Source organism: Pelophylax lessonae (assembly GCF_965119305.1).
Source record: "Pelophylax lessonae genome assembly, chromosome: 4".
Taxonomy (NCBI): Eukaryota; Metazoa; Chordata; class Amphibia; order Anura; family Ranidae; genus Pelophylax; species Pelophylax lessonae.
In genome coordinates, this window is record NC_138771.1 from 429,225,701 (window position 1) to 429,248,553 (window position 22,853).

The 22,853-nt window shown below is 43.9% G+C and overlaps 1 protein-coding gene across 1 annotated transcript in view; it reads right to left on the reverse strand.

The window, feature by feature from the left end:
- DIAPH1 (diaphanous related formin 1) overlaps positions 1–22,853 on the reverse strand; it is a 533,606-nt gene that overhangs the window by 348,304 nt on the left and 162,449 nt on the right. Inside the window, exons 5-8 of the mRNA XM_082252909.1 lie at positions 15,519–15,649; positions 12,139–12,216; positions 9,906–9,969; positions 7,292–7,431 (exon numbers count right to left, since the gene is read on the reverse strand). Coding sequence (XP_082109035.1) covers positions 7,292–7,431; positions 9,906–9,969; positions 12,139–12,216; positions 15,519–15,649 — 413 coding nt within the window. The remainder of the gene's footprint in view (positions 1–7,291; positions 7,432–9,905; positions 9,970–12,138; positions 12,217–15,518; positions 15,650–22,853) is intronic.

Below are 22,853 nucleotides of genomic sequence, written 5' to 3' on the forward strand. Positions count from 1 at the left end.
ACTGGTTTCCCGGCTTAGCCGAATGGAAATGTCCAGAGACCTCGGACACTTGTCCCATTTCACCAGGATCTCCCTTTGAAGGGACCTCGTATGGAACTGTGCAAACAGAACCGCTTTGAAGGTAGATACCATCAGGCCCAGCACCCGCATGAAAGTCTGGAGGGAGGACCACCTGCTGGACAGCAGTAGATAAACACAACTTCTGGTTCGTCCAGAGGAAAAAACACTCTGGCTAGAGTTGAATCCAGAGTCAGACCCAGATAATCCAATGTTCTGGATGGAATCAGAGCAGACTTCTGGTTTAGAAGCCAACCAAACTCTTTCAGGGTCTGTATCGTGATCTCTACATCATCCATCCGGGCAGCAGAGGACTCCGCTCGCAAGAGTAGGTCGTCCAGGTAGCCCAGTACCTAAAATACCCCACCGACCGAGCAATGCTAGAACCAGGGCCAACACTTTTGTGAAGACCCAAGAAGCACTGGTGTCGGACACTTATTGGAATGTGCAGGTAAGCATCCTTTAGGTCGATAGTAGCAAGAAAGTCCTTGTAATGAAGGGATGCCACCACTGTGCAAATGGACTCCAGTCTGAACTTATGCATCCGCACAAAGCAGTTCAGGGCCTTGAGGTCCAGAACTGGACGCACCTTGCCCTCCTCCTTTGGAACTGTGAAAAGGTTTGAATAAAAACCCTGAAAACCGTTCCGATACCAGAACCGGGATAATCACACCCTGAAGCAACAGGTCTTGCACAGTCCCAAAGAGAGCTTGCAACCAGTCCGGGAACAGACGCACATTGAAAGGGAAAAATCTTTCCAGTGGGCAAGAACAAAACTATCTTGTTTTTGTTTTTTACAACAGGTTTACTGTACATACATTTTTGTATTTACTGTCTTTTATATTGTCTTTGTATGATTATTGTTACATGTGAATGTCTGCATAATATGTGGGGTTCTCTTAGCCATTTTTTCCATTCTTTCAGGCTTACACGTTCATGCATTTGTGGATGTATATACTTTGCACTGACCACTCAAGGTTTTGTTTTTTTAATACCTGTCTTTCACTATTATTTCTTCATTTATTTTTTGTTTTTTTGTTTTTACCATTTTTCTATATTTATATTCTTTTCTTGTCTGTTTTTCTTCAAATCCTTCCCCGAGATATATATATATATATATATATATATATATATATATATATATATATATATATATATATATATATATATATATATATATATATATATATATATATATAACACACATATACACACATACATACATACACTTTTTGTCTCCTCTTGGCCATCTCTGGTCTTTTGAGTGTTTTTTTACCCCTTTATCCTTCCTGTCCGGCACGGGTGATTGTGTCCCCCTCTTTCCCTTTTCTTCTATTTGGGAGAGAGGTGGTCATCTGCCTTTGTTTTCCGGGGTGGAGTAATCCTCCTTCCCCGGATTCTGGGCAGTCACTCGTCCCGGCGGCCATTGGTCTTCTTCGGCCCCCAGTGTGTTGATCGGTGGATGTCTCTCTTCTGAGACATCAGTTCGGTCCTCCACTTCCGGCTGCCTTGTCCGGGCCGCGTCATTCAATGATGTCACTTCCGGGTTGAGGGGTGTGTCCGGCGCGGCTTCCCGCGCCGGCGCCCTATGTGAGGACATCAAGGTCCGTGATCGGCGCCATTCCTCGAGTCTTACTCTTTGTTTAATATTATTTACTTTTTCACTATCAACATCCTTGTTTGCACCTTTTTTGAATATCCCCAATATCCCTCTTGTCTTTGGAGGTGGGAATGTAAGTATCTTATCATATATGGGACATTACCAGAGCCCCCCCCCCCCTTTTGTATGGCCCCTATATATTTATGCTTAATGGCTCTTAGGATGGGAAAGTTATCTCCCCCTCTTTCCCTCTGTTTTGACTAATTATTATTGTAATTTTTTTACTATTATTTTTTATAAAATATTTGCTACCGATTGTTTGGATACGAGTGTGTACACCCCATATAGATGTGTTTAGGTTTCTGACACGTCCGGGGAAACATATACTTAGAATTCTTATTTGTTTATATAGTGGGCACCGTTTGTTATTTTGGGATCCAAATCACAGATCCCGCGGTCCTACAGGCAGGTTTGGGATCAGTCCGACTGATGATGTCCTTGATATCCTTGGAGATACATGCTTTTTGGTCAAACATCACTATATTGCTTTATTGAGGAAGGATGTTTTTTGTTTTTTTTCTCTCCTTGTTGTCAGTGGCAGTATTGCATCCGCACTTGTTTGCAATGTAATCTCACGTGTCTATATGTAGATATATAAATCATGTAACTTTGTTATTCTCCATTATAGAGATAGGAACAGTCCCTGATGAAGAATAGAACTAGAAATAGAAGTTCATATCACACTTTGAAACGTGTTGGATCTTCCCTTCACTTGGGGTTTATTGTGCTCTACCACTTTTTATCATATGTTTTTTGTGATGTAAAATAAAATTTTGATTGATTTTATATTATTCATTTTTCATTGCCCTTAAAATCCCACCTAGAGGAGAACTTTTTCTACAAATTTTGTGCAATTATGGGATGGTGGCAATCATTACCTCACATGGGTTGAGATATGTATTTATACAAAACTATCTTGTAACCGGACAGTATCACTTCATGGACCCATTTGTCATTTTCCAAGGAGGTCCACGGGCATGGAAACCAGCAAAGACATCCCCCCACTGCAGACACTGGTGAAGACGCACCTTCATGCTGAAGGAGCCTTGTCTGTGGGTCTAGAGAGTCCTACTCTCGGCTTGCCAGACCAGGGCCGCTTGGAGCCTCCCGAGGAGGCCTTGAAAGGTTTTGAACCCTTGTCCCTGACCCTGAGGGACAAAAAAGCTTCTTTCCCCTTCCCAGAATGTGGAAGAAAGGTATTCTTCCCCCCTGTGAGACTCTTAATGATCATCCAGGGTAGCCCCAAACAGGCGATCACCTTGAATGGGTAAATCAGTCAGAGCTTTTTTAGAAGTCTGGTCCGCAGACCAACACAAAGAGGCATCACAGACAGACTGCAGTCCCTGGACCAACTGGTCCACCAACTCAGAAAAGGCAGGGGGAATCTGCTCACCCTCCAGATCACAGCGCAATAGCTTAGCCCACTCAGGTAGTGTCTGCGACACCAGGACAATGGCCAGGACTGGCCCAAGCCCTGAGCCAGCAATAGTGAACATATCTTGAATAGTGAATAGAGCGGGATCTTTAAAAGCCAGAGATTCCTCTACCGGAATCATGGTTTCATTGTTCAACCTGGAGACAGGGGGGTCCACCACTGGAGAAACAGTCCACTTTTTGAGGAATGACTCCATAAAGAGATACCACACAGCAAAGTGTTTACGTACCACAAAGGGCCCTTTGGACGCACCCATTCTTTATAGACAAATTTGTCAAAATAGGAGCGATAAGGAAACACGTTTGCCATGCGAGACAGCTTGTGGGTGCCAAAGGGGACAGGCAGCTCCGCCACAGCCTCAGCTGCATCCTCCATTTTTAAAGTTTACCACACAGATGTAATCAGTGTGTCAATCAGTGCCTTCCCATGCGCAGCTACAGGTGTAGAGGAATCATCCTCACTATCTGTTAAATCAGGAAGCGAGTCAGATTCAGGATCTGACAAGACAAATGAAACGGGAAGGCGAGGGACACTTTTTGCTAGTCCGCCGCACAAAAGCCACCTCCACCCAGGAATCAAAGGACTTCAGTACCTCCGTCAGTGCATCAATGAGGGGCTTGGAACCTGAGGAGCCTGTAGCCTCAGAGAGGGTCAGGTGGAGAAACATGCTCATGAGACTCCATAAGCAAAAAGGGGGGCCCACAACAGAAAATGTCTAGCACCGCTATGGGACACCCTCAATGTGCAGGTAGCACCACTGGGTCACCAGCAAGCAGAGCACCACACAACCTGCAGCAAAGAGAGGGAGGGACCAGAGAGGGAGGCACCCCCCCCCCCCCCAGACTCACCACCCCACCAGAGTAGCACCAGTCTCGAGAGATAGCTCTGCTCCACATGCAGCTTCCAAGGGGAAGGAAAAACCCAGGAGTCAACATCAGGAGAAAAGGAGGCGCTCCCACAGCCAAAATCACTGCCCAGAGGCTGCACTGTCATGACCGCTGCTCTGCAAGCCCGCCGGACCAACCAAACATGGCCGTTGTACTACACAAACATGTTTGCCTGGCCATTAGAAACACATAGGCCCCAAAGAAATGGCGCTGGCTATGGCAAAATTGCTACCCCACGCGGCTCCACAAGGCTTTCAGGGACCCAGGAGGGATCCCTGGAGCCCAAACACCATCCATCATGAAGAGGGGGGATCCAGGCACCTGACTACTAGTAGCAGCATGCACCCCCCCAAGTCGTAAAGCCCAGCCGCCAAAGGAGGGGCTGTCGGCCAGGAGGAACACTGCGACTAAGGCCAAGACCCAGTCGTATACGACCTCGTGAGCCATTTAACTCGCAGGCCAGCCCGTCCAATGGGGCTATACTGTGGCAGACTTAGCATGGAGCTGTGGTCTGCAGACTGGGGGGACCACGGGATCTAGATATCCAGCCTGTGGCCCAGTCCAGCAGTTGATTGTATTTCTCACAGGAAAAAAACAGGAGAAAAAAAAGCCATTGAAAAAGGAAAAAATTGCCAGGACCAGAGATCCCAGCAGGAAATTAGGTCCTAACTAGGTAGAAAAAAAAGCTGAAGGCCTATAGCAGAGAGGGTGATGTATACCACCTCAGACTGCCCATAGGAGTAGCCACTTGGTAAAATCTGTGTTTTTGGTAGAAATTATTGTAAACCTAGTAAATGCGTATAATAAATCTAGTGGTTAGTAAAAAGAAATATTTTCACCCTGGAGGATAAAATAGTGGAAGTTGCAATATTTTGGAGTTGTACTATATTTGCAGTTATTTATCAAATGCATATTTTCAGGAAAAAATATACTAGACTAGATATTAGTGCAAATAAACACAATATTAGACCCAATTTTTGGTAAACTATAAAAGATGGGGTTGAGTCAGGTCGAATACATAGATAACAAACATGTCAAGTATTAAGTGGAATCATAAAATTTTTCCAAAGGCGACACTTTAAAAAGTCAGTTTAGAGGTAATCATGAACAATGGTCCTAGAATTATTGCTCTCATTCCGACATTCATAATGGTACCTTGCATGCTCCATGTGAGGCACAATTGAGGTTTACATGTGCTCGACCTACGCTTTACTTTTAATATGCGATAAGTTCAGGAGTGACAGGGGTGCTTTCATTTTTTTTATTATTATTATTATTCTTTTTATTGAATACATTTTTTTTTTCCTCTACAGTTTTTATTTATTTTTTTTTATCTTTATTGTGATCACAGGGGAGCCAACAAGACACCTTATGTGATAATTTGGGCAGGTGATGGGTCCTCTTCATGAAAATATTGGGGGCCCCTGCCCTCCAATGCAACTATTCAAACACAGATTGTGTGATCAGGCAAGCAGCTGTGATCATGATTTAACCACTTGTCTACAACGATGTCTACAAGCTAAACTCAAGGAAAAGCAAATATCCAAGTAATGGGGTCATGTGTGCTTTTTTGAATCTTGGTGTGCTTTGAGGATTTCTTCAAGATCTGTACAGTCCGCCAGTGTGAAACTATGTCTGTGCAGGAGCTTCCTGTAATAAAGACCTGTCACTGCTGCTCTGTACTTGTGCAGGGTGGCTGGTCTTTCCTCCAGCTATTCCTGTGGGTTTCTGAAGGTAGCCTGATGAGCCCCTCCCAAGGCTCTGTTCCCTGCAAAGACTATGTACAGCACAGTGATGTCACTGCTACTTTTACAAGGTTATATCCAGGTTTGCAAAGACATTTAAGTGCAGGCAAGTGAATTTATATCCTTTGCGGCTGTTAAATATGTTTAACGTTTTTCTTGCCTGAAATTCAGCTTTAACTTCAGATTTCTTCATACTGGATTGCTGCACTTCTAGGGCACCAGAGGACCCCTGCTTACTAGTCATCAGATATGCTCAGTTACTTCAGCCTCTGGTGAACTAGTACCGATTAGCAAGACCAAACTTCAAAATGGTGCAGTAAACAAGAGCTGGTGGGTAGAGTTGGCAACAGCAGACTATTTGTATAGCAGAGTATGACCGTAAGGTCCCATTATGTTCTAGGAATAAACATTCCAACTTGCAAATGCCTGGAGGTGCCTACTAGACAGCTTGAAGCTTGAATTTAGGCTATGAATGGCAGGAACACTACTCTTTGAAACTGACAGATATCTTTAGAGACACTGAGTTGCTGTTTAAAGGGTAGGACTACCATCACACACAGAAGTAGAAAGACGGAGGAGAACATTTTCTAACACAAGGGACTTGCGGCACAGAGGGCTATTATAGTGCCCAAAAGATAGGGTAAGGTCAAAACTTCAAAGCCAATGGCTCAAACTCTAAACACACTTCCCTCTGGTAATATGTAAAGTGCTCTTTAAATTTTCTGCACTTAGATATGCACAGTTTGGTCCACAGGAACAAACAACTCAAAGATTGGGTTATGGCTTGAATATTGCATGGGATAATGGGGGTAACGCTTGATAAGGAACTAATATTACTGGTTTACATGGTAGACGGATGGCATGGAGGTGACAAGCCATTATTGATTCCGATTAGAAAAATGGAGGCTTGGTTCTATAAGATTATGTTATTCACTGCAACATGCAGAAGTATTTTGTATGATATGTATTGGACTGTCATGTTGCTGGTTTTTTGTTTGTCTTTTGTCTTACAATAACCATTTTCGGATTTAAAAAAAAAGTATATAAAAAATATTATATGCACAGTTTAGCCTTAGAAAAACACAGTGTCTAAAAATGGGATATAGGCTCTTACTCTGATAACTTTTCCACACCCAATGTGGCCTACCATCAAGTTTTATAGATTGATCTGGTTCCTGAGTGGAAAAGGTTAAAAATAATTTTGCCTTACACCTTATTGTTTCATATTTTTCTATTATCATTCAAAAGCATTAAATGATTCTGTAGCAAGTAGCAACCCTAACTCAATGCTGTCATTTGGTCTCCACTGAAGCATTAATAAAACTAGGTTTAATTTTGAAGTCAACATTTCTGTTGTACCTATTGCTTCAATCATATTTACCCAAGTGCATGCAATAAGAGCAGCTGACACTGCCTGGAAGACCAAAAGGAAAAGAAAATAAGCTGTCCTTTGGCACCATCTAGCGCTATAAAAGGGAAATACAAAAAATCTGAATCATAAGCTTACATGTCCTCAGGCTGGGGAAGAATGCACAAAGCAGATAGCAGTCTCAAAGCGTCAACCATCATGGCAGGGACTGTGGGGTCCACGGCTCTGGTCAGAAGCAGGATCCCATCCTGTGTCTCCAGCACTGTTTTTATTCCAAACTATAAATGGAGATGAGACAAACTTGTTAAGAAATGCCAAGGGACTATACAGTACAATAAAGCAATGGGTCAATTCACTCCAAACATACAGTTTTCAATAAAAATGTGTGATTTTCTAAATTGTACTATTGTATTTTTTCTATTCTCCAAAGGTTTTACTGTAAGATATATTGACTTTACCATAATCATGTTCTATTACAGTCTTTTTGTGGTATTTTTTACAAAGCACTGTTTGCAAACATCATATGGATTTTGTTCTTGAAAAAATGCTACCTTCTGACTGGCGATCATTGTGGAGTGCGATAAAGTGTGCTCTATTCAGAATTACACAAAAGATATCAGCTCCAAGTGGCCAAAAAAAGGACCTCAAATTAACTAGGGATTAAACAGGCTTTCAATAGTTAAACGGTCATGTAAAAATTAACTGTTGCACATGTAAGAAACATTTTGCTTATAACTGAATTTAAGGGAAAAGAATGATGGGATAAAACAAGCTGAGTTCAATTAGCTCTGTCAGCTTAGTGACTTGAACTCTTACAGCATGTATATACCCCCACACGTTCCCGCATTATGGTTCTGTGTGCACAAACGCATTGGCAATATTAATGTTACAATTCTGGGACAAAACAATTTGACATCTGCTTTTACTAGCTCCATGTATGCTCTGCTGCACTACATTTGTTTAGAAACTAGTTTAGGTGCATTTTAGCAGCCAGTGGTGAGGGGGATTTATAGTTCACTGGTAGCAGAAGAACATGAGGGTTAAATCTCTGCCCTGCTACTCATAAAAATTTAGATTACATAATAACGCTGCATATGATGCATGAATCACTCAGTAACCGCTAACAATCAAATACCTGTTATTTAAAATGCAATTGTCCATAAAATGTTTTATGCTGCTATAATATACAGATATCTGCCTACCGCTTTTAAACAGATTAACATAACAATTCTCAGTTAACAACACACATTCTCAGTTAGGGGCAGAATAAAACATACTGTACAACCATAGAGTCGACATATTTTGCACAGAAATCAGTCAGATTTGTCACTGTCTGAAGTAGTTCGTGCCGGTTCACATTACCGCGGCACGACTTCGGGGGCGACCTGTGAAGTCGTGTGCACCGTGACTTGCACGGACTTCATATAATGAATGTCAATGCAAGTCGCTCCAATGTCGCCCTGAAGTAGTACAGGAACTACTTTCTAAGTCGGAGCGACTTGAGTCGCCCCTATTAGAACGGTTCCCGTAGCACTGCATGGACCGCGACTTGTCAGGCTGACCAGCCCCCTGACAAGTCGCGGTAGTGTGAATGGGCACTTACACCACATTTTGTATAGTTCGTTTGCACTCTTTTGTAGATGTACCTCGGTGTGCAAGTGTACCTAGAAGAATTGATGCTGTTTTGAAGGCAAAGGCCGGCCACACCGAATATTGATTTGATTTGGATTTCTCTTCTGTTTATTTTTATCAATACACAAAATGGAAAGTAAATGAACACTTCTATCTCTGAAAGCATTCTTTTTAACACTTTTGCACAGTACTGTATATGGGGCATATGTGGGGCGTGACCAGGCGGCGTAACCTCACCTTGTGTACAAGGAGCTTGGACACCCGGAAGGCGCGCGGTCCACGGCGTGGAGTCTGGACACGAGTCCCGAAGGGTGCACACCTCCCTATGTTATGATATGCGGATGTTTTACTGGATACATGCGAGTGCAATACTTGTTTTATGTGGTTAATAAAGTGGTGTAAGCATTATCACACTAGTGGAGCATTGTTCTTTCCCCTACATGTTGCTGAGCCCGACTGATCATTTACCGCTGTGCCTACTTTGGACCCCTTAGTGGATGTGTTTTGCATCAGGCTTGTCTGCTCAGTCACGAGAGGAACTGAGCCAGTGGAGTTGGTGAGTTTGCACTGCTTCTCCCCCCTTCGAGCACGGTGGTGGCGGTCATGGTGATCCAGTATACCTGCACATACTATTTAACATCCCAGGAATAACAATTGTGGACTGTCGCTATTATTGCTATTATTCCTGCTGTCTTGGTGGAACTTATATTGACTGTATTCAGATTGTTTATGCACTAGCAGTCATGGTCACAGATTGTTAGATGGTGAGGGGTGTCACCATCTTTGCGCTACTGGAATATTTTATTTTATGTTTTAATTTATATGTATTCCGCCTTTCATATTATCTTTTTTAAGTAGCAGCATTGTATATTATACAGCTAGTAGATACGTGTCCTCACTGAGCGCTTGGGTGCTTACTTTAGGTATCACGGTTTTGTAAGCTCTATATGCAAGTACTGTATACGGCTGTGCTATTGCAATCTGAGTACATAGCTATTCATGTTAATAACAGGCTGTACATTGCACCAAGGTGGAAAAAATATGGCTATAGTTAGGCTGAACAGGCTCAGATGACCCTGTACAAGAGCCCTAAATGCGATTTAGGATTAATTATACTTACATTATTGTTCATAAAAGCCTTTAAACATCTGATGATTTCATGCTCACTTTTAGAATCACGAGACCTATAATAAAAGGATAAAGAAATGAATTCTGATTTTAAGAAGATCCGCAAAACAAAATTTAATGGCTACTTTGTGTTTTGAGTCTACTGTCCTGGCTGCTAAGTAAATTCAAGAGAATTTGGATAGTGTACAACAATTAACAGTTTACATTCAGATACACAGAAGAATAACTGCAGAAAAAAAGGCTAAGTGGTCACTGGTGTGTGTGTGAATATATATATATATAAACCAGTTTTGTATTTATATGGATTTCTTTGTGGGAGAGCATTTATTTACTTCAAGCATAGAGTACCGTAGCTACCCATGGAACTCTCTCTCTATATTATATATATATATATATATATATATATATATATATATATATATATATACACACACACACACACACACATGCATACATACATATACACATGCATACATATACACACATGCACTGAACAAAATTATAAAACGCATCACTTTTGTTTTTGCCCCCATTTTTCATGAGCTGAACTCAAAAATCTAAGACATTTTCTATGTACACAAAAGGCCTATTTCTCTCCAATATTGTTCACAAATCTGTCTAATCAGTGTTAATGAGCACTTCTCCTTTGCCAAGATAATCCATCCACCTTACCGGTGTGGCATATCAAGATGCTGATTAGACAGCATCGCATACTAGCACATTATGAAATATTTATCTTCGAACTAAGCCCTTCCGCGGCACACTGTCACCGCTAAGAGGGCTAACATCTTTCCCTGGTCTTTCTTCTGGGTTAGCGTGCTCCGGCTGTTTGATTGGCTGGAAACGCGACGTCGTCACCCCTGCTCTCGGCTCCGGCACGAAGCTCTGAAGTTCCAGCAAGGTATGCCAAACTATAAGAGTGCATGCGCTGGTTATGTCACTGGCTGCATCTAGGGTGAATATCTCCAAAAAGGTGCGCATTTAGGAGATATTTATTTTACCTACAGGTAAGCCTTATAGGCTTACCTATAGGTAAAAATCCCAGAGCAGGCTTTGCTACCACATTAAACTGGACCTGTCAATATCATACTTCCTTGACTCTGAATACTAGTTGTAAAAAGTGCTTTGTTAGGTTCACACCTTTATATCGGATTGGTTGACAGCACTGATCGGCTCCGTTTCCCAGCATGTTAATTCGACAGAAGGCGGTCATGAGACCACTTTCCTTAGAACAGACAGCTGTACACATGGGCCGAATGTCAGCTGGTTCCTGCTGAACAGGGTGATTTTCAGCCCATGTGTACAAAGCTTAAAGTGTTTCTTACCCCAACACTTCACATTCCTGATATGTGCCTGCCGCATCATGTACTTGTATGAGAAAGTATTATGTTCTCTTTGCTTTGCTTCCTTTATGTGAAATCCCTGGTGTTCCGGCCAGTCCCTCTGCTTTACTAATAAAAACTGACCACACTAAGCAGGAAAGCACACTGTGGTCAGTTCTCTAGTTATGCTGGGAACTCAGCTTGCTCTCTTCCAATGATCAGACTTGTGCTAACAAGACCCCCCCTTCCCCACACAGCCATTCACTGGCGAACTCATGTGCTGTTGCTTCTTCTCCCCCCAGCTCTTATGCAGCTGAGAACACAGATAATGCGATCATTTATAAAGAAGAGAAAAAAAAAAAAGGTATTTATATATATTTTTTTATATCTCTACAAAAATGTTTTGCCTCTCAGTTCTATTTTAAACTGAATGGGTTGTTTTACAAGGTGATCGTTTACAATCGCATTTAAACGTGGGAATGTTCTTAAGGAATCACTTCACAATTAAAATATGAAGACTGCAAATGCTCAAATCCATCTGATATTGCGACTTGCTTGGCTTTCTCTTCCACATTTTTTGAGTCACTGATTCATAAGGAATCAGCAAGTGAAATCAGAGTGGAGGCAGAACATCCATTTTTGAGACAGTGGTTTAGATAATATTGAAGCTAGGGGATGATTCTGGAGAAGTTAGATGCATTAATTGCACAATTACATTTATCAGTCTGGCTGTCTGATAGATAAGATAACATTAAGTCAGGAAATTAAGCCCTACCTTCCCAATAAATCCGATCAGCTAGTTATACTTCACAGTGTCTGAGTCGATTAGTAGTTCGAAAACTGGAACTCATGATATTTAGAATACAATGTAGATCATAAAGCCAACCAAATGCCCATACTTACATTGACTGATCTTCTTGTAGCCTCCTGAGGATCTCTAATAGGCAGGAAAGACCTTCTGCACCAAAATTCTGTACCCAGCTGTAAAAAGAAAATATAAAAAAATAACTGGATAAATCAGAAATATTATGGTAACATTTCACATTATTAGGTAAGAGGCAGGTCTAAATGGTGAGTGTTTTACCAAATGAATATGACAATACTGGAAAGCATATTATACATCTTATTTTAAGGGGGGGGGGGATTTTTTCCTAGCATCTTATCTGCAGAACCTCAAACTGCTTGCATTGTGCTTTAAATTTTTCTGTATTTGTGACATCCTTAAAGAAAAACTTATCTGGCATGTCCCATTCTGCAAATACTGCCTGCCTGGTAGTCATGCTAATACCCTGACCAAGTCATCAAAAAACTGAAACTGGAGAGTGCAAAATGTCTGTACAGAAACTAGCTTCTAGGTTTTTTGTCAAAGCTTAATTGAACAATCTGACATTAGAAGCAGATTGGCTACCATGCAGAGCTGCACCAGATTTTGCACTCTCCAGTTGTAGTAAATCAAGCCCTTTGTGTCATCAAATAAATTCCCATGAACAACACGTGTTCCCAATTCCCAGTTTTAGGGCCTAGTTCCAACCACCAGTAAGCTAAAGATTTTTTTGAAATACTTAACTGTTTAACCTTCCTGGCGGTATGATTCTTTCAGATTTTAGGTGCTGAAAGCGGTACAATTATTTTGCATGTAATTCTTAAGGACGAGCAGCCCAAAACAACTATTTACATATGATTTTTTTTTACTGTGCGTTATTCTTTATAACATCTCAGGTATGATAAACTTTGAAACAAAATCAAAAATTATAATATAATAAATTACTATAAATAAGTTAAAGTGTATATATATGTGTGTGTGTGTGTGTGTGTGAGTAATATATATATATATATATATATATATATATATATATATATATATATATATATATAGAGATCGATAGATACCTATCTCTCTCTCTCTCTCTATATATATATATATATATATATATATATATATATATATATATATATATACACACACACACACATATATATATATATATATATATATACACATATAAAGTACAGTAAAACTGCAGGAAAAGGCACTGGGGGGCAAACCAATATCATTTTATTTTGCAATGAAATCAGTGTGTTTGTGTTTTTTACTTTTCAAATTTGCCGCCGGTTCCACCCCCCTGCGAGCGTCACGTTGCAGGAGACAGAAGCTGGGGCTCACAAGCATCGGGCGGAAGATCCGGCCGCCGTATGCCGAAGGGACACATCGCTGGATCCCGGTGACAAGGTAAGTAACCTCTTCCAGGATCCAGCAAAGCTCCCTGGCGGTACCCCGAGTGTGGCTCAGGGTTACCGCTTATGGCAGTGAAATCCCACCCCGAGCCACACTCGGGAATACCGTCAGGGAGGTTAAGTAAAATAGTTGAAGAGTTAAGCAGCAAATGAGAGGGAGAATCTGCAGAATTGGTAATGCACATGACAAGATCTAATCCTATTAAATACAAAACTTCCTAGAAAATCTGAACTATTAATTTTGTGAGCATGTGGGATCTGCTTTTTGCTGCTTAATTAAACCAACAGTACAGTAACATTTTAGACATGAAAAGTCCTGGCCAAGAGAAGACACCACAACTATTATTGTCATTATTTTATTTTACTTTGTAACTAGGATCTAACTTTACCTAACCTAATTTCTACAGAACAAGGTCAATAAATAGTAGCATGGTAGTTGATACAATTTAGATATAAAATCAGGCTGGTGTGCAGAAGACACTTTATTGGCAAAGTAATGTAACAGCGGGTGTTGCATTATTTTGTGTTATCCTCCCGCATAACTTTTCAAGTTTTAAAGCCCAACACCAACTTTGACATAAAACTCAAAAGTCTGTAGGTCTTAGAATGCATAAACAAAAAAAAAGCAGCTTCCACTGCAATAATCACCTTCTCTCCAGTGCTGCACCCCAAACAAATGTATTGATCTGTCATTCAGCACTGGTACTCTTTGGGTTACATGACACCAATGGATGATTCAGAGAAGGAAAGGGGAGGGGAGCAAGGGTCTAGGAAAACTTGAACTGTGTTTAAAAAAAGGAGGCGTTAATGCTAGCTCTGTTTTTACTCAATAATCTTTTAATATTTTAAGTGGATGTAAACTTTTGACATGAAATGTGAACAAAAGCATATCCCTCTATAGCAGGGATCCTAAAACTACGGCCCTCCAGCTGTTGCGGAACTACACATCCCATGAGGCATTGTAAAACTGAAATGCACAGACATGACTAGGCATGATGGGAATTGTAGTTCCTGAACAACTGGAGGGCCATAATTTGAAGACCCCTGCTCTATGGTGTGTACTGGTCTCAATTACGAGCACTAAATGTCATTTTTGTCTGCTGCTTTGTTCACCTACAATCACTTCTGACAAGTTTCCGGACACCAAGACAAACACGGTGACATGGGAGGGAGTGACTGACAGCCTCAGCTCTGTTCCTGAGTGAAGGGGGGTGTGTTCCTTCCCTCCCAATCAGCTCTTACAGCTCTCCTCACTGAGCTCTGCAGAGTGCAAGTTTAGCTCCCTGCCCCCTTTTTTCTGACAGCTCAGATAAGCTTATAAATACTGCACTTTAAACAGATGTAGAGAAGAGAAGACTGCAGACAAACCGGTGCAACTTATCTAGGAGGATTTGTTTCCTTTCTGCGTATCACCTGAGGCCAGTCACTTCGCTGAGTATATGTAAGGATTTACAACCACTTAAAACACGTAAAAAGTATATTTTTTCTATTGCATGGTTCCCACTTTCCTTCACTGAGCTGAGCTGCGTCACTGTTTCGAGCATTAAGGCTGCATTCACATGTCAGCGTATAATCGGAAGCTCTTGTACTTTTTTGGAGCGTATTGCGTCCTGCGATTTTGTTTGCGCGATGTTGCCGCGATTCGGCGGGCGTAAATCGCGGCAACATCGCTCGGCGTTTGGGGGGCTATTGCAAATCAACGGGCAACGCTAGGCGTCCCGCGATTTGCAATAAATCTCCGAATCGCGGGCGGAACCGCGGCGGTTCTGCCCGCGATCATACGCTGACATGTGAATGCAGCCGAAGCGGTTTATGTAGGCATAGTGAGCATTGCTTTGACTAAGGTTGATAGCAGAAATTCTGGAGACTGTGGGTGTTTGAGTACAATCTGATCTAATATAAACATTTAACTCAAGAGATCCACTCAACTTGATGGCGAATCTTCCTTACATGTGAAGATGAACTGCTGTACAAAATGAACAGCTACCAGTGCAACTTTAATTTGTGAAATCTGATAAATTCAATTCATCCATTCCACCACTGCTTACCTGACAGGATTGTTATTGAGGGACACTCTCAGAGATTCCAAACAAGCCAAAAGATTTGCATCATTAATTCCAGATTTCAACTCCTGGATATACATTTGTGCTGACCTGGTGCTTTCCTTCTTATTCATTCCCTGTGTTATAAGACACAGAAACAAGATGCATTAGTCTGCTTTAGTGCACAGAAAATATTATTTAAGTTCAGACATTCTCTATAGGTTTTACATTTGCAATCCACATAAAGACATTATTCCCAACTACTATATTCTAAAAGCAAGAAAGCCTATATGCTAGCTGGTAAGTGGGAATTTTTCGAGGTTGAGAAATAAAAAGCGCGCTATGATATAGCTGGCAGAGAGGGATTGTCAGTATTTAGGCTATATAAACAAATTAGGGATTCAATATAGATCATCAATGGAGCCCATATTAGCGGATTAGCCTTAATCTACAGTAAAATGTTAGATCTCCATTTTCCAGGAATTTAGACAATGTTATTTGCCTTAATGAATACACTGATATATTTTATAGAAATAATTTTGGAATGTGAGGAATGTTGAAGCAGTATTAAATCCAGCTTCAGAACTTTGCCCTATAATAAAGCTTAGAAAATGTCTAACTTGTAAATACCTTTAAAACCTTTGAAATCTGTGCCATTTAGGTTCTGGTCGATGACCTCACTCACGCATGTGCAGTTCACTGTGCCTTCTGTGCACACTGCTTGTGTCATAATTGCAGAAAGCAGTGTCGGGATGGTGACTCCCTTGCACATGCAGGGGAGTGATGTCATTACCGCCCAGCTATTCAAGTGGCCAAAGAGCACGAACCGGGACGGAAGACCTGGCAGAGGTGAAAGCACCAAGAACGGTGACAGCTTAACACAGGAAGGCTTTGTTTGACAACCAAATCTGTCATAATCTGGTAACGTGTGGTATGCCATAGCACATTATGCCATCAACCACCTGGGCCCATTACAAAAAAACAAAAAGTGGAGTTTAAAGTGATAAAGTTTTTTTTTTTTTGTTTAAAAATAACAAACATTTTATACTAACCTGTTCTGTGCACTGGTTTTGCACAGAGCAGCCAGATTCTCCTCCTCTCAGGTCCCCCCCCGCCACCACTTCTGGCCCCTCTCTCCAGCCGAGTGCCCCCACCACAAGCAGCTTGCTATGGGGGCACCGGAGCCACTGCTCTGTGTGTCCATTCTGCTGCTCAGCCCTCCCCCCTCTCTCCTCATTAGCTCACTGACTGACTGACATCAGCGAGAGCCAATGGCACCCTCTGCTGTCTCAGCCAATGAGGAGGGTGACTTCCTCACAGCCTAGGCTCTCGTGCAATATCGATGGATCAAGATGGGCCTAAGATATTGGGGGGGGGGGGGGGTCGGCCCACAGAAGGTTTTTTATCTTAATGCATAGAATGCATTACGATTTAAAAAAAAAAAAACAAAAAAAAAAAACAAAAAAAAAAACCTACCTTTAGGACCACTTTAATACCACTTTAAAATGGTAAATTTACTAACCAATGAATAGCTTGGTGTCATATCTAGCGAGCATGCCCCGTTTATTGAAGTAACAGAGATACAATCCAAGTCAGTATCTAGCTACCAGAAATCCTAATAACCTATGATTTTTTAGTTCTGTTATGTAAACATCTTCATTTTCAAGCATATCTGGCACACATCTATCCTAGATTGCAGCATAATAGCCACACATTCATGCTTTTTTTACATCTCATGTGGTCTTGCATTTCACTCCATAAAAAGGTAGCCTGTCTTGCACGGTCTTCAATTCCTGTGGTTGAGTCCAGTCACTGCTGCCTGCTTTTCTATGAGAAAGGTAATCAGTTCCCTAACTGCCACTTGTTTTATCAAGACAGTGATGACATTGCTACATCTGCAACCCTCAAAAGTCTGAGATCAGGAGTGCGAGCCGGAGTAGTGTCGTTAGGCAATCTGTCCCTCTCCTCATTTGAAGCTCACTGTATTTGTCTATTTCCTCCAGTTTCGTTGAGAATTGCTGTGATCCATCGGCCTCTTTGATTACTTCTCTGCCTGCTTACCCTACTTTCTCACTTCTAAAAATCCCACAATCATTCTTGGTGACTACTACATCCCTGTTAATCTTAACACTCCTTATACTTTTAAACTTCTGAGCTTAACCTCCTCTTTTGACCTAAAACAATGGACATACGCTTCTACTCACTCTAATGGCAACTGCCTTGACCTCATGTTCTCCTAGCTAGGCACTACTCGCAAATTCTCCAACATTCCATTCCCTCTCTCTGATCACCACCTCATTAGTTTCACTCTTTCCTTGTCCTCCTCCTTGCCTTCCAACTACCCATACAAACCTTCGCCATCTTAACCCTTCACTTCTTTTTTCTGCTACAGATTTTCTCTACAACGCAATTGCATCGCTGTCCTTCCCCAACCTGGCCACTTCTGTCTACAACAGTTCACTCTCATCCACCCTGGATACCTTGGCCCCCCAAACTTCACACAGATTCAGGCTCCGACTGCTACAACCCTGGAAGGCAGACAATACCAGACGCCTGAAAAAACGTAGCCATGCTCTTGAGCATCTGTGGCGTAAGACTGAGTCACAGCAAGATTTAAGTCAATATATATCTGCCCACCAAAAATACAACTCCTGCCTCCACACTGCCAAACAGACCTATTTTATCACTCTCATTAACACCGTCCCCGTCAGCTCTTTTCTACCTTCCAAGCTCTACTTCGTGGTCCATTAACTCCACCCACTAACTTACTCACTGCCCAAGAGATTGCCAAATCACTTCAAAAATAAGATTGATACAATTCGCGACGAGATCTTTACAGAGCTATCCCTCGCCTTACACTCCTTGTCCTCCTGCACAATCAATACTCCCCTTGTTTTACCCAACTACTGTATGGGAACTAAACTTTTTTCTAACGCCCACCTAACTTCCTGCCCCCTGGACCCTGTTCCTTCTCAAATACTAAGGTTACCCTCTGGCTCTATCCTACACTCTTTAACTCATATCTTTACCTCTCCCTCCCCACTGGCATCTTCCCCAAACCTCTAAAACATGCACTAGTCACTCCCATACCAAAGAAAGCCTCACTAGACCCCATCAATCTTAACAACCTAAGACCCATCTCCTTACTCCCTTTTACCTCCAAACTCCTTGCACGTCTAGTCTACAACTGATTGAGCAAGCACCATTGAAAATAACCTTCTTGATCTCCTCCTTTCAGTCTGGATTTCACCGGCAGCACTGCACAGAAACTTCTCTCCTAAAACCCACAAATTACTTACTAACAGCTGAAATCAATGGTCACTACTCCGTACTCTTAGACCTCTGCTGCCTTTGATATAGTTGACCACCCCCTCTTCCTCAAAAAAACGGAATTTTTGTAAAATCTTACCGTAAAAAATTCCTTTCTCTGAGTCCTCCGACAGTCGCCGCCACTTCATAATCTTCACTAATGGGGTAATTGACCTTTGCTCCGCAGGAGTAGCTAGGCAACAAGATTTGTTAATATCAAAGCTTCTAGCATATCACACCCCTAGGGGGTGGTCCCCTCAGTCAATACCTCCCTGCTTCCTGCATTCTCAACTCAGTTTCAGTAGCATAGCAGTAGAGTACATAAACAAACCCCAAAAGAGGGGCGGGGGCGGCGACTGTCGGAGGACTTAGAGAAAGGAATTTTACGGTAAGATTTTACAAAAATTCCGTTTTCTCTTACGTCCTCCGACAGTCGCCGCCACTTCATAATCTTCACTAATGGGGACGTCCCAGAGCAGTGTAGACATGAGGGGTGGGAAAAACGCAGCCGCGCCTAAAGCAACGCAGTACCCACATCAGTAAAAAGAACCTTACCAAAGTAAGAGAACCAACTGGGCAACAGGAAAAACGTGCTCAACAGGAGCAACAACCCAGGAAGAACAAGTAACCTAGGGGTAAAAACACCCCAACAGCCAAGGACCCAAACAAGGGACCCTAAGGCACTGCCGCACTAAGAACTTTATGGCCAAAGGAAGCATCTGCCGATGCCTGAACATCCACCTTGTAAAATTTTGAGAAGGTGTGAATGGACGACCAAGTCGCCGCCTTACACATCTGGGCCACAGAAGCCTGATGACGATAGGCCCAAGACGTACTCAGAGACCTGGTAGAGTGCGCCTTCACAGGGAAAGGAGGAACCTTCCCCTTCAAAGCATAGGCTTGCACAATGGTCTGTCTGATCCATTTGGCGATGGTCGCAGCCGACGCCGCCATGCCCTTCCGAGGACCCTCTGGAAGGACAAATAGAGAATCCGACTTGCGAAAGGATTTCGTCGATGACAGGTAAACTCTGATCGCCCGGACAACATCCAAGGCATGCAAAGCCACCTCCTTTGGATGCTTAGGCTTCACGCAAAGCGAAGGTAAGACAATGTCCTCATTGAGGTGAAATTCCGAGATCCTCTTCGGAAGAAAAGAAGGGTTAGGTCGTAAGACCACCTTATCCAAGTGAATCACCAAGTAGGGAGAGCTGCAGGACAAGGCCGCCAGCTCCGATACCCTGCGAGCCGAAGTGATCGCCACCAAAAAGGCAACCTTCTTGGACAACAGAGACGAGATCTCCCTGATCTTCTCAAAGGGAGCATGCTGCAACACGGACAGAACAAGGTTCAAGTCCCATGGAGGTAAAGGGTCCCTCCAAGGAGGGGCCAAGTGTCGCACCCCTTGAACAAAGGTGCTAACCAAAGAATTAGACGCCACAGGGCATTGAAAGAACGGCCAGCGCAGAAATCTGACCCTTAATCGTGGCCAACGCCAAACGCTGGTCCACGCCCGTTTGAAGGAAAGCCAACACCCTCGATACCGAGTACGAGCGAGGGGAATACCCCCTGGACTCACACCAGGCAAAATACGCCTTCCAAGTACGGTAGTAAATCTTCCCCGAAGAGGTTTTTCTAGCCTTGATCAAAGTGGGAATGACCTCAGGGGAAAGACCCCTATCATTCAGGACCTGGCTTTCAACAGCCAGGCAGTTAAAGCCAGCGACGGTAAAGCAGGATGGAATATCGGTCCTTGAGACAGGAGATCTTCTCGAAGAGGCAGACGCCACGGAGCGTCGACCGCCAGATTCACGAGGTCTGCGTACCAAGACCGGCGAGGCCAGTCTGGCGCCACCAGAATCACTGTGTGCGGTTCCGAGTCCAACCTGCGAAGGATCCTGGACAGCAGCTGAATCGGTGGAAAGGCATACATCAGACGATACTGATGCCAGGGCGCCACTAACGCGTCTGAGGCGTCTGTTTGAGGATCGCGCGTCCTTGCCACGAACCTTTCCACCTTGTTGTTCAGACGAGACGCGAACAGGTCCACATCTGGGGAACCCCACTTCGCACACAACAACTGAAAGACATCTGGGTGAAGGGACCATTCCCCCTGGTCCAGGGTCTGGTGACTCAGATAATCCGCCTGCCAGTTCTCCACCCCCGGAATGTGAACTGCAGAGATCGCTGGGACGTGCGTCTCGGCCCAAGACAGAATGTCAGCTACTTCCCGAGCTGCTCGGGCACTCCTGGTGCCCCCTTGGTGGTTGATGTAGGCAACCGCTGTGGCATTGTCCGTCTGCACCCGAACCGGACGGCCCTGAAGCCTGTCCGTCCAACGCAGAAGGCAGAGATTTATCGCTCGCAATTCCAGAATGTTGATCGGAAGGGAGGATTCCTCCTCCGACCAAGTTCCCTGGGCGGACAGAACGCCCAGAACACCACCCCAGCCCGACATCCGTGGTGATCACCGTCCACGACAAAGGACGAAAGGACTTGCCCCCCTACACCGCCGGGGACTGGAGCCACCACAAAAGACCCCTTCGGGTGAGGCGGCTCAACGAAATCCGCAGATCCAGAGATTGCGGACGCCCATCCCACTTGGCCAGGATCTCCGCCTGAAGATCCCGCGTGTGAAACCGAGGCGAAGGGAATCGCCTCGAAAGCCGAGACCATCAATCCCAGACACCTCATACACGTCCGGAGGGACGAGCACTGATTGTCCCTGAGGGACCTGACTTCGTCCTGAAGTGTCCGGAGCTTGTCTTCCGGCAGGAAGACCTTCGCTTGAACAGAGTCCAGGATCATCCCCAGGTAGGGAAGACGAACCGACGGACACAGCGTTGACTTTGGAAAATTTATCGTCCAACCGAACTCCTGCAGAGTCTGCATCGTGATGGACAGGTCGTTCACCGGGCCCTGACTGGTCGCAGACCGAAGAAAGATATCGTCCAGATACCCCAAGACAGAGATGCCCTGGGCTCTCAATAAAGCCAGGACCGGCGCAAGCACCTTGGTGAAAACCCGCGGAGCCGAAGCGAGACCAAAGGGTAACACCATGAATTGGTAATGATCCTCCGCAATGGCGAATCGAAGGTACCTCTGGTGACCCTCGAAAATGGGGATGTGAAGGTACGCATCCTTCAAGTCGATGGAGGCCATGAATTCCCCCGGAACCAGGGCAGCCACCACCGAGCGCAAGGATTCCACGCGGAACTTTCGAACCCGCACAAAGCGGTTCAGAGCTTTTAAGTCCAAAATCGGACGTACCTTGCCCTCCTTTCTGGGCACAGTGAACAGATTGGAATAGAACCCCCGAAATCTGTCCCGATGAGGCACCGGAACCACCACTCCCTGGGCCCGCAGGTCCCGCGTACCGCCAGGTGCAGATCCTGCAAGCGCTCCGGAGACAGCTGAAGATTTGAGGGAAAAAATCTGCTCGCCGGCCGAGAGAGAAATTTGATCTTGTATCCAGATCGAACGATTTCCTGAACCCACCTGTCCCGAATGCGGGCCAGCCAGGGTTGAAGAAAACCGAGCAAACGCCCCCCCACCCCCGAACCGGGTGAGGGCGCCCCTTCAGGCCGAATTGGTATGGGCAGCGGACCCGGACTGGCCGGACTTCTGCTTACCTGCCCACGGCTTCTTCTGGGAGCATTGGCCCTTGAAGGGCTTGCCCTTATATTGCGACCAAAAGGCACGAAAGGACCCCTGAGAGGGCCTAAACGAGGTATTCGTCTTACCGCGAACAAACTTATTCTTGTGAGTTTGGGGTAAGAGAGTGCTCTTACCCCCGAAAATTCCCTTTATCAGAGTATCCAAAGACTCGCCAAAAAGGAGAGATCCTGCGTAGGGCAAATTAGCTAAAGTCTTGCGAGATGATTGGTCAACCGACCAACATTTCAGCCATATCAGGCGACAGTCCAATACCGCCACACTTGAGAGGCGTGCAGCCAAAAGGGACTAAATCCAAGTCCGCCTCACACAAATACATGACACCCTGATGAATTTGATCCACCATAGCCAATGTTGT